This window comes from Terrapene carolina, unplaced genomic scaffold (assembly GCF_002925995.2).
Source record: "Terrapene carolina triunguis isolate 2854851 unplaced genomic scaffold, T_m_triunguis-2.0 Scaffold837, whole genome shotgun sequence".
Lineage (NCBI taxonomy): Eukaryota > Metazoa > Chordata > Testudines > Emydidae > Terrapene > Terrapene triunguis.
The window spans coordinates 2,770,793-2,783,468 of record NW_020665188.1 but is presented as its reverse complement, the minus strand read 5'-3'; the positions used below and the strand labels follow the sequence as shown (position 1 = coordinate 2,783,468).

Sequence of the window (12,676 nt, the reverse complement as noted above, 5' to 3'; positions counted from 1 at the left end):
CAGACCACACTTAGAAAGAGTTATGTTGTTAGCAGTCCATCCATCCTGCACATGTACAATCCAATAGCCACAGTAAGTAGGACACTATCTGCAGTGCCTTTCAGCTCAGATTCAAGGTCTCTCTGTCTTCCCGGGTATTTTGGGGTGGCGGCTAGGGGTGCGTGAGGGTATGGTGGGAGACTGAGAGTTCAGGAAATGTTGGAGGGATTTAAGATTTTTGGCAGCAATCCAAAATAGATGGATTTTATTTACATGTGGCGATGGGGGGACTGGGATAGGTGTATTTTTAATAAGCACAAAATAATTGTACTTCTCAGTCACAGACTGGCAATGCTTCACTGATTATACACTAGGTAAAGTGCTGGCAACAGCATGACCCCATTTCTACCTACTAGCTGGCTGGTTTCACCCTTGTTTTTGATCTACAGCGTCTGTTGGCTTGTGTTTTCAGTCCAGCTTGACCTAGGCTCCTTTCTGTTGTGTTTCAGGCCTTCTCAGCCACTGTTAGATCGCTCCATCCCAGATTTCACTGCCTTTACCTCAGTAGAAGATTGGTTAAGCGCCATTAAAATGAGCCAGTACAGAGACAACTTCCTGACTGCTGGCTTCACCTCCCTCCAGCTTGTTGCCCAGATGACCTCAGAGTAAGTGGCGCATACAGTGTTCTCACCTAAACTCTTACTCAGCTCCCACTGAAGTCATTGGAAAGACTTCCATTGATGTCTGTGGGAGGAAGATCTGACTCCTAAAGACTGACTTTCTCTTGAGATTGTCAGTGCTTCTTGGTCGAGACAAGGTCAGAAGTAATATGAGAATTGCCTTTCTTGTGGTAGTTTACTATTTTCTCTTCCAGGAAAAAAACACACTAGGAAATGGAAAAAATAAATAACCTCAAATCAACCAACATTTTTGAACTTCAGATAGGTTTGGTTTGAGTTTGGGGCAAATATTCAGGTTGGTTTTTGGTCTGTCCAATACATGATTGCTTATGAGCCTGCAAATACAGGTCCATTGTTTTAGATTTAGAGACGGGACACCTTTTATTTTGCTTTTCTCTCCTATCTCATCAGTAACACTAAAGAACAAAATGAGGTGTCTCTGGGACAAATAACCTGAAACATATTAAAGAGTGTAAAATTAAGACATCTAAACTGAACTACCTGTTGTTTTTTTACAGAGATCTCCTGAGAATAGGGGTGACTTTGGCCGGACACCAGAAGAAGATTCTGAACAGTGTCCAGTCTATGAGAGTACAGATGAGTCAGTCTCCAACCTCGATGGCATGACGTCTCTCATTTTATGGGGATGGGAAACGGAGAGGAAGCAATGAAGGGTCAGAGGTGGGACGGGAGGAACAGACTGACAAAGCAGTGAAAAATGTGGAAGGGTTGAATTATCGTCTGAGAACTGTAGCAGCTGCAGACAAAGAACACATGGGACTCGTTTCTAACCGGCAGCTTCCGTTTCTCGCTAACAGAAGCACACTTACCAATGCCAGGGGAAACAGCATATAAATAAATATAAATATGTACAAATCATATATTTAAAAGACAATGAAGTCAAACCAATGTGTGTTGGGAAAAAAAATAGACTCCAATCCCACCACCAGTGAGCAGTAGTCAAAACTGATAAGAAACAAGGGGCCAGTGGGTGGGGAGAGGTGCAAGAATTGAGTTTCCAACCCAGAGAAATCATCTTCACAACAACATCCCTTTTCTTTTCTTCTTTTGCTCCCCTCCCTGACCCTCTCTTCCACACCCCATTCCCTTTCTACTCATGATCTATGTGGAAGTGTCTTCAAAAGTCTCCACAGCTACCTACTGTAATATCAAGATGTTGTTCTGTCAAGTACCAAAGGACTTCACTGACCACTGCATGGGGGATCCAAATAAATCCAGTTAATGTCTTCATATTGAAGAAGAGATGTACCTTCAATAGAAAACCTTGTTTTTCTTTTGCTTGCATTTTTTTGCAAAAAGGAAAAAAAAACATAATGGAAAAAGAAAAAGGTGTTCCCATGTGCGTGCACGTACATTTGTATGTGTACTTTGTCAACTTACTGTGGATTCACTGCTTCTCCATAACAGAGAAAACAAACCAACCCAAGTGGAATGGACGGTAAATTCATAACCTCCAGTGGAACTGGGGGTGTGGGGGAAGGGACCAGTGACTGGCTTTGCTTTCTGTCTGGATCAATTGCACCTGGAATGTTTAATGAGAAATAAGAGAAAAATAAAGCAAACCCAACTCTCAATGTTTTGCAAACTTGGAGGAAGAAGCAAAGGAACAGTCAGGTTGGATACTGCACAGGTTTCATATGGGATTATTATGAGATGCACAGTGTTTGTTACGGGATTGTTGACTGCAGAGGCAACAGGAAAAGAAGACGGAGAGAGACACTCTGGAAAATAGACTTGTTAGTCCTCCAGCATCTCCGTGATCTGCAAAAGATGGCTATGGAGAACTTTTTTTTCCCATCGTGTGGACCTAAGGATTTTGCTATTAAATTACTGACTTAGGTTTCATGGCTTCAGAGGTAGGTCCATATGTTTTGCGTGCCTCTGTGTCCATCCATCCTTCCCTATTGTATCTCTTTGCTCACTTCACTGAGACATCTTCCATTGAATGTTTTCCAGTGTTTGATTTGTTGTTCATCTGTCAGTCTCTTTGCTAATTTGATCTGTCTAGTTAAAATTACTAGAAGTATGTCAGTGTTTACATAAAACGTTGCAAGAGTGGACAGTCTAGCCTCTCTCTGGAATATGTGAAGAGTTTATAAAAAGAATGAACTCTTAGTAAGGACTTTACTTAGCTCATTCTGTGTGAGTTATCATGCTCCATCACCACATTCTTACAGAAATCACAGTTGTCAACAAAGTGTATTCATGGCATAGGGAATAGATTTCATGGCCCGCTCTTCCAAACACAGAGGTCTGATCAGTCAGCTGAAGGAGCCTGCCTAGCTTCTGACCAGAATTAGCTGAGTTGCTACCAAGCCTGGCATATGAGTGCCTAAGATTCATCTCCTTAAGGAATTTCAGTGGCTCAGTATCTCACATCTATGATTTGGTGGCTCACTAGCTCGCATCCGTCATTGTGACCATGCAGAGATGGTCTGGGGAAAAAACAGAAATTTTTGGAAAAAACAGATTTTTTCCCATTTTTTTCTGAGACCCAGTATGGAAAAATTAACAATTTGGGGAAACATTTAAAAGAAACTGTTATATGAAATATTTTCTCTCAGAATGAATAGTGAAAGAAGAAGGAAAGAAGGAAAAACTTGAGCTGTGCTAGCATTTCCAAGAATACATTAGTAACTGTTTAAGTTATACTGGTTCATAGGATGGCTAGGTTTGTCTACAATTACAGCACTTACTGTATATATAGTGATAATGCACTGTTAAAGAGTATAGTAACTCCGCCACCAGAAAGTTTGATATATAGCCGAATTTACTGTTGGTCCTTAATATTCTGCTCTGTTAATTACATTATAGGGACATTCATTTTCCAAGCTTTTTCTCTAGAAACATGAGTTTCTTCTGTTCCTGCATGATAATGTCAGGTCAGGTCTATATACGTACTATGTCTGAGCCCAAAGGATATAACCTCCCATTATGTTTATAATAGTATTAATGTTTTCTATTTTCAACAATAGGCAAAAAATACACCTAAGTACCTTAGCGTGCAGTTGCAGCTCCCTAATACTAGGTGTATTCGTCATTATTCTCTGAATCAAAACTAAAGAATTTATACTTAGTTCATAAATATACCAACAGTTCTTTTTATGTGCTAACTAAATTATACACATTACATTTCTCATTCTTAAAGAAGCAAATAAAGTTTCATTTTGATAAGCACATAACTACTGCAGATATTTCAATTTTCCACAAATTTCTGTGGTTTTTTTTCTGGAGGAAAAAAAGCAGAAACAGCTGTGTTTGCTCCCTACCTTCAAAATTTCTGGAAATTGTACAGCTGTACTCGCTTCCACATAGTGCATAGATGCACTTATACAGCCGAACACCACTGGAGCTGATCTTCAGTCTGGGTGTAATATTGGAGGTGGAGTAAAGGTAGTTCTATCACTGGACATATATTCTAAGCAAAAGTCATTCTGTCTGGTGGCCTGTACCTCTCCTCTGTGCTCTTTCATGGGCACCAGATGTCTTCTTTCTCCATGTTGCAGTTTCAGATGGGCCATCTCCTGTGACCACTGCACCCCCAATCCCTGGAAAGGTTTTCTATGGGGCATGAGGTTGGCTGCCCAGCATCCTGAAACAGTGTGACAAGTACATTCCTGTTCACACCAGCACGCTGGGTGATGGGACCTAGAGACACGTCAGAAGTATTTGCACTATCATTAGGACACCTGGCCTTCTGGTTTGTCCCTTTCCTCCAGAGCTGAATGCACGAGTAGTGGGAGTTATCTTTAGTTACTACCCTATTCTTGCAAGATGGGACTGTGGGTAGCTTCCAATATCTAAGAACACCTCTTCCTGGATTGGGAGGGCTGTGGCTGCTCAGAGTTGTGAGATGGGAGAGCTGACATCTATCACTTCCTAAAGAGTTGTGGAGAGGGGAGAACAGGATACCCAACGTGCAAGGGCAAAGACAAAGGAATTATAGGCCTCCCAGCAGATTTCAGTGGAAAGTGGACCCTGGCACCTGGATATGCTTTACATCGGCAGTTTTCACTTGAGTTAGGAAAGTGTCACAAAGCTCAAATGAGGAATAGATACTAATAAATGCAAAAATTATCTTGTTTCAACTCGTAGAGTTCCCCCCAGAGAAACAGGCAAAGAAAAACTCCCCTTGTCTGACAGCAGAAGGGACTGTTCCAAGGCCTGTCTGATAGCCAAGCATTAATACCGTTTGGAATACTCACCACCGAAATCTGTATTCAAGCATGTTGTCACACCAAATACAACATGCATATGAAACATGCATTCTGCATACTAATACACTGTGTCACTACATTTCTATTCACAATTGGTAAGGGATCCTTTGTGTTTTTATTATTTCTCTTTTATTAGAAGAAAACTAAAGGTATAAAGCAGCATGACAGTGAAACTGACTAAATAAAAAAAACTACATTTATGACTACCTTGCTGCTGCTTATTATACAGGGTGGGGAATGCTCCTGATAGGAAGTTGTCCCTCTAGCCTTGCTTTGCCAAGTCTATATGGTTTATATGTAGTGCAGGAACAGAACTGAGTTACAACCCTTCTTAATGTGAAATCAATGGGTCCAATTCTGCCCATTGAAGTCCATGGGCTCTGTACCCATCTGGCTGAGAATAAAATTGACCCTTCTGCTTCCAAAGTAATTTAGTTGTTCTAGGAAGCCATGCTGTTTAACTCTACCTGATTATTTCCCGTGACAAATTACCTTTGTTCCCCTTCCCACCTCTCATATTCGCTGTCACTGCAGGCAAAACCTGTGTTACTGGTCTTGACCACTTACTGAGCACTGGCAGTGTGCTAAAAACTATAAAAACATAAAGGAGAACAAGGGTCAAGCTCTTCCAAAATATCTCCTAACTGAGACTCCTAAATTCACCTACATAAATGTACGTGATTTTCCAAAGTGCTGTGCACCTAGCGGCTTGCACTGGTACCATAGATTCACAGATGTAAAGATTGGTTAGCCATGTATCTTCCCCAGGGTCCATTAACCATCATCCTATTGTTTAATTTAACTCTCTGGCCTAGTGGCTAGAGCTCTGTATTGGGACTCAGGAGACATGGGTGCTATTCCTGGCTCTGCCACTGGCCTGCTGGGTGACCTTGGACATGTCACTTCCCCCCTCCATGCCTCAGTTTCCCCATCTGAACAATGGGGATAATGACACTGACCTACTTTGTAAAGCACTTTGAGATAGACTAATGAAAAGTGCTAGATATGATGATTTAGAGTTTTATTCTCTCTTTTTTCCCATGGAACAGACCCTGGTCCCCCTCTGTCTCTTCCAACTTGCGTAGACCAGGGAGTAGGCATGGGCAATGTTCCTGATTTCCACAACAGGAAAGTGTTAAATTGCAGATGGAAGTGTGGGAAATAAGCATATCTGGTCACAAGGAGCTTCTGTCCTGCCATTTGTGGAGAGTGGGATATTTCCTCTGAGAACAATGCTATATTTATATAGCTTTGTATAAGAGCAGCTAATAGAAGCACCCCTCTGAAGCTCTGGATGCCCTTTTCCAAGGCTGGGAATTTACAGTACTGAGAGAGTCACAGGAGACTGTTTAAACCCACTTCAACTTCCTCCACAATCCTGATCAGACCTGCTTCCAAAACTACATACCATGATACCATGCCAGTAATTAACCCCATCCAGTTCTCCCCCATCCTCTCCCCAGAGCCTGAGAAGAAAGGCAAGCTTTGTGATGTGTCCAGAAAGTGAACAAATCTGACCCCAGCAGGTCCAAGGCAGGGAGCATGTCCCAGTTGAGGGGATCTTTCAGAGAATGCCTTCCTCTCTTCCATATGGAGGGAGCTGCTGCTTGAGCTCATCTGCTGACGTCAGCTGTTGTGCAGCAGCATCATGAAAGAGGCAACCAGCTTCCAAACCACTTAGGCCTCTAAAGGGCAAAACCAACAACCTAAACTACACCCAGCAGCCCATGGTGCACCTGCTATGTGCTCCCAACTAAAAGCTCCACTTCATACAAGTGCTGTCACATTCTGGATGAGTTTTATCTTCTGAGTGGCCTCAAGGTACATCCCCCACCCAGGACAGCACATTGCAGTATTTGAATCTCGAGGTGAAAGAGGTCTTTACCAGCCAGCAGGGACATGGCTCTGATACACAGGCAGTGGCCCGAAGCGCCCCCACCATTTCCAGAACTTGAGCAACACTGGCTAAACCTACAACGGAAGTCTCTGTGCTGGTGCACTCAGGACATTGACCTAAACTGACAGATGTTGCAAATGCTGTCTGAATTCCAGCCATTTGTATTGCAGTGGAACAAGCAAACTCCTCACAAAGGCAAAAAACTGGACTACATTTCTACGTGGAGGCAGCTGGGATTAATCAGGCTATCCACCACCTGAAGCAGTTCTGCTGACTTTGCAGATGCTATGGGGGACTCAACGACACCTCTCCATGTCAGAGCATAAGTATTTTAAAATTCTCAGATTGGGACTTCTACCAGCAGCTCTCTAAGCATCTCCCTCTTGGTTAGTCTGTTGCAAGTCATCTTTAAGACTTGGTGGCCTGTGAGGGTAAAGTTACATCAGCAGCCAGGGATAAAATATCCTTCTAATAGCCCCATCCCATCAACAGAGTGATCAATGGTTGCCCAGAACCTGTTTCTCTAGGTTTTCTTGGGCAGGCTTTGGTCCCTCATCTTAGGGTATGTCTACACTATGAGGGTAGTTCGATTTCACTTAAATCGAATATGTGGAATCGATATTACAAAGTCGAACTTGTGTGTCCACACTAAGGACAGTAATTCGACTGTGTGAGTCCATACTAACGGGGCAAGCGTCGACATTGGAAGCGGTGCACTGTGGGCAGCTATCCCACAGTTCCCGCGGTCCCCGCTGCCCATTGGAATTCTGCGTCGAGCCGCCAATGCCTTCTGGGTAAAAAAATGTGTCGAGGGTGCTTTTGGGTAACTGTCGTCATCCGTCCGTCACTACCGCCCTCCCTCCATCCTTGAAAGCGCCGGCGGGAAATCAGTTCGCGCACTTTTCTGATCTGTGACAGCGCGGACGCCACAGCACTGCGAGCATGGATCCCGCTGCTACCATCGCTGCAGTTGTGGCCGTTCTCAACACCTCGCAGCTTATCATACACCTTTCCCTGAGGCAGATGCAGAGAAATGAGGAGAGGAGGCTACGGCACCGCCGTGAGGGCCTGAAGTCGGAGAGTAGCACAGAGCTGTCAGAAACCACGAGACCCAGCGCCCAGGACATCACGGTTACAATGGGTCATGTTGATGCTGTGGAACGGCGATTCTGGGCCCGGGAAACAAGCACGGACTGGTGGGACCGCATAGTGCTGCAGGTCTGGGATGAATCCCAGTGGCTGCGAAACTTTCGCATGCAGAAGGGGACTTTCCTTGAACTTTGTGAGTTGCTGTCCCCTGCCCTGAAGCGCAATGACACCCGGATGCGAGCAGCCCTGACTGTCCAGAAGCAAGTGGCGGGGGGCGGGTTTAGTGTTGTGATGCAAATGATGCTTCTAAACTCCCGGAATGACAGGCTCTGCACTGGTGGACTGGTTGTCTCAACGGAGCCTGCCAGCACTCCTGGGCGGGACTGCGTGTATGTGTCGGATATGTGACTTTCTGGCAGGGGGAGGAGGGTTACAGATCCCCTGCTGCGTGGCTCTGTGATCCAGGATAAGGACCGCTGCATAAGATCTGTAACTGCCCTCCCCCACCACAAAGTCACAGAGCTCCCCCGCCCCCCACAGAACATGAAAACCACCTCCCAGACTGAGCAGGGCAAGTAGTGACTGCACTGTGTATGTGTCCTGATGCTGGACCTGCCCCCGCCTCTGTACCCTGCTAAAGGTGACTGTCCTGTCCAATTACCAAGCCCCTTCCCCCCCTTCAGACAGACTCTCCTCCCAAAGAAAATCATGGAAACAGTAATTAACAGAAACGAATATTTTATTATGAACCACACATGAAACGAGGGGTGGTGAAACTTGGACGGGGACTTGTGTGAGGTGGGTAGGAAAGGACTTTTCAAATTTTGGGGAATGAGAGCCCAACAGTGCTAGAGCAGTCTGCACTGGTTGACTGAAAGTTTTAACGGCCCTTGCCGCCCCTCCTTCTTTGGACTTTGGGTGAGGGGGGTGTGGGACTTGGTGGCGGGGGAGGTCGTTTAGAGATAGACCGCAGCGGGGCTCTGTCCTCCTGCCTCCGGTCTTGCAGAACATCAACAAGGCGCCGGAGCGTGTCCGTTTGCTCCCTCATTAGTCCAAGCAGCGTTTGAGTCGCCTGTTGATCTTCCTGACGCCACCTCTCCTCCCGTTCCATGATTGCTCGGTGCATTTCGGACAAGTTCTCCCTCCACTGTGTCTGCTGGGCTGCCTGTGCTCGGGTGCAGGACATTAGTTCTGAGAACATGTCCTCACGCGTCTTCTTCTTCCTCCGCCTAATCTGCGCTAGCCTCTGTGAGTGTGATGCCAGGCTGGGTTGGGAGACAGTCGCAGATGTGTCTGTGGGAATGGGAAAAAGGGAGTGAATTCCTGAGACAGATAAATGAAGTTGTGAACAAAGAACATAGTCTTTCTCTGTGAACAAGACCATGCACTGCACCTCTCACATGCGCACTCAGGACAAGGTCGAATTTTCGGACCTTGCCTTCAGTGCCTGGGGTCTTGCAGTGGCGATCTGAGAAGCGGGGCAGGACACCTCAACTTGTGTAGCAGGCAAACATGGTAAGCCGTAGACTTGTGGCTGCTTAAAACTTTAATAGTAGCACTGGCCTCCTTTCACATTGAAAGCAAAGCCAGTCTCTGCTGCCAGCAATCCGGCAAGCATGAACTCTGCCCCTGTCCCACCCCCTCGCGGCTCTCCCAGGGAAAGATCCCTGTATGCTGCCCCTCTCCCGCCTCCACCGCGTGGCTGTAAAGCAGTCCCAATACTAACATTCCCCTCCCTAATTCAAAGCAGGGCATCATGAGCGACATCACCCTGATGAGGATCTCGGACAGCGAGAAGGAATGCATGCTTAGGGAAAGCATGCAAAAACCAGGGCCGTATGCCGCCATGCTTTGCCGTGCAATGATCCCTGAGTATTTGATTGTCTCCTGGCGCGGAAACGTCTCGTACCATGGAGAACCCAATAAAATCGCTTTCCCCAGGAACCTGATGACCAGGCTTGAATATTACCTGCAGGAGACCTATGTTGAGATCTCACATGAGGATTTCGTCTCTATCCCCGGACATATAGACCGGATTTTGGTGTAGCTGCACTGGCAGGGACTAAAGAGTGGAGCGTCTTGGGCAGCATAATCATGAAAAACCGGACATTGTTAGATTTTTTTTAAATAGTTGGGACTAAAAATTTTAAGGCAAAGAAGTCATGAAAAACCCATTGTTAATATTATAAATATTCCAGTTCTGTTAAAAATAAAAGTTTAGATGTTTAAATCACTTCAGGAAAAACCCATTGTTAATATTTTAAATATTCCAGTTCTGTTAAAAATAAAAGTTTAGATGTTTAAAGCACTTACTGCTTGATCCTTCCCCTGATTCTGTGTCCGGGGTAACGGCTGGGGACGGTTGGTAGGGGATCTCGGTAAGGGTGATGAAGAGCTCTTGGCTGTCGGGGAAATCAGCGGTGCAAGCGCTGTCGACTGCCTCGTCCTCCTCATCTCCTTCCTCATCTTCCCCGTCCGCTAACATGTCCGACGAGGAACCGGCCGCGGACAATATCCCATCCTCAGAATCCACGGTCACGGGTGGGGTAGTGGTGGCGGCCGCACCTAGGATGGAATGCAGTGCCTGGTAGAAACGGGATGTGTCGGGCTGGGATCCGGAGCGTCCGTTTGCCTCTTTGGTTTTTTGGTAGCCTTGTCTCAACTCCTTGATTTTCACGCGGCACTGCGTTGCATCCCGGCTGTATCCTCTCTCTGCCATGGCTTTAGAGATCTTCTCGTAGATCTTTGCATTCCTTCTTTTGGAGCGCAGCTCTGAAAGCACGGACTCATCTCCCCACACAGCGATGAGATCCAAGACTTCCCGATCAGTCCATGCTGGGGCCCTCTTTCTAGTCTGCGATTGCACGGCCATCTCTGCTGGAGAGCTCTGCATCGTTGCCAGTGCTGCTGAGCTCGCCACGATGTCCAAACAGGAAATGAGATTCAAACTGCCCAGACAGGAAAGGGAATTCAAATTTTCCCGGGGCTTTTCCTGTTTGGCTGGTCAGAGCATCCGAGCTCTGACCGCTGTCCAGAGCGTCAACAGAGTGGTGCACTGTGGGATAGCTCCCGGAGCTATTACCGTCAATTTCCATCCACACCTAGCCTAATTCGATATGGCCATTTCGAATTTAGCGCTACTCCTCTCGTTGGGGAGGAGTACAGAAGTCGAATTTAAGAGAGCTCTATGTCGAACTAAATAGCTTCGTGGTGTGGACGGGTGCAGAGTTAATTCGATGAAACGGCGCCAAATTCGACATAAAAGCCTAGTGTAGACCAGGCCTTAGTGGGAGAGAAGCACCAAAGCAGGAGTCTTCCCAGACCTAAATAATGTCAGTGCGTTCCATGGCAAATGACTCAAAATGTTGCACCTATGCGTATTTAAAAGCTGCTTTCTAGAAATGAATGATTAGGGGATTTATGGTAAAATGAGTGGGGCTGATTGAAATTTTTCCTTCAAAACATTTGTTTATACAGTTGGAAATTTTCATGAAAAATTTTAGTGGTGATAGAAATTTTCTGATTTTTCAATAGAAAACTGAAAAAAAAGACTCTTCCCTCCCAAAATTTCTGGCTTCCCTGACCCCTCCCTCCCAAAATTTCCACAGGATTCCCTGCCCCCCAATACTTTCCAGCAAGAAATAATTAGCATTTATGTCCAGCTCTAAAGATGAATAAAATGTAATAGCCCCTGTTTGCAAGCCTTGTGGAACATTTCCCTTAAACTCCTCAGTCTCTCTCTCTCTCTCTCTCTCAGACACACACCCTCTCACTCCACCTCTCATAAAAAAAAGTCCTACAATGGGTTGTGCAAGCTCCAGTGTGAGTGAGAGGCTTTATTCCTTGCCCTGGTTTCTCATTGCAAGAGTTGTGCTCTCCAGAGTTGCTGTCACCATTAACCCCTAAGGTTACACTCTCCACCACAGATAGCAGAGCCTTCTCAGTGCAGGGCCCACGTCCCTGGAAGTAGCTCCTTCCAGGAGGCTGAGTTTAACGAGCTGCCAGGCACAATGTAATACCTGCCTATTGCATCAAGGCTTTGTACAAGGTTTGCTTTAGCTTAATGTTGAAGAAGTGGAGATCTTATGGAAAGGAGTGAAAGGGCAGGTTTGCTGTAGGCCTTAAAGATAGAAGCTTGGTATGTTGTTATTGGTTTTCTAAACATAAGGCATCTAGGTGCGTGGCAATAGATGTGGAGCTACATTTCTGGCTACGTAAGTGAAATCATAACTACATTCTTCCCATCCCTCTGCATTAATCTGAAGCTGTCTCTACAAGTGAAGTGTGACCTGCCCTTCTTCTGTCAATTGTCTGTTTTTCAAAGAGCAGGCCCCACATGATTCATTAGATAGAGATCAGAGGTTAAAGGTGACTTGAGGATGTGAGTAGCAATGTCTCTGAGGGACCTTTGCAAAGATAAGATTGACCAGCTGTGCAAGGAGGACTATTGTGTGATTTTAAATTATTTCTAGAAGCATCACCTTCAAAAGACATGACCTCCAAAATTATCTGGCTGGGCACTGTGCCGACTTCCCCAGCAGTATTGACTTGGGCAGGCTGTACTTTCAGGAATAAAACCCAGTTAGGACCAGTTGGCTGGGACTTTTCTTGGGTGGAAGAGAGAATGTGTTAATTGAGAACTCTCCTACCTCTTGAGTTGAGCCAGCATGACTGTTGACTGACCACATAATAAAATCTAAACAGCAGAAAGGCAACATTCACTATGAATCAGCCTCAAATTTGGCCACTCCCTTCTAAGAAGAATTTCAGATTATAACATCACCCCCACATTT

The 12,676-nt window shown here is 45.5% G+C and overlaps 1 protein-coding gene across 4 annotated transcripts in view; it reads left to right on the top strand.

Moving 5' to 3' along the window:
* EPHB1 (EPH receptor B1) overlaps nucleotides 1–12,676 on the top strand; it is a 364,143-nt gene that overhangs the window by 333,463 nt on the left and 18,004 nt on the right. For 3 of the 4 annotated variants that reach the window (XR_003370240.2, XR_003370241.2, XR_003370239.2), the window contains 2 exons: nucleotides 489–644; nucleotides 1,178–2,536. Coding sequence is in view for 1 of the 4 variants with exons in the window: in XM_026660778.2 (XP_026516563.1) it covers nucleotides 489–644; nucleotides 1,178–1,286 (265 nt within the window). In the remaining 3 variants the exon portion in view is untranslated. Of the gene's footprint in view, nucleotides 1–488; nucleotides 645–1,177; nucleotides 3,767–12,676 lie in introns of those variants that run through there. The other variant, XM_026660778.2, reaches the window with a different exon arrangement.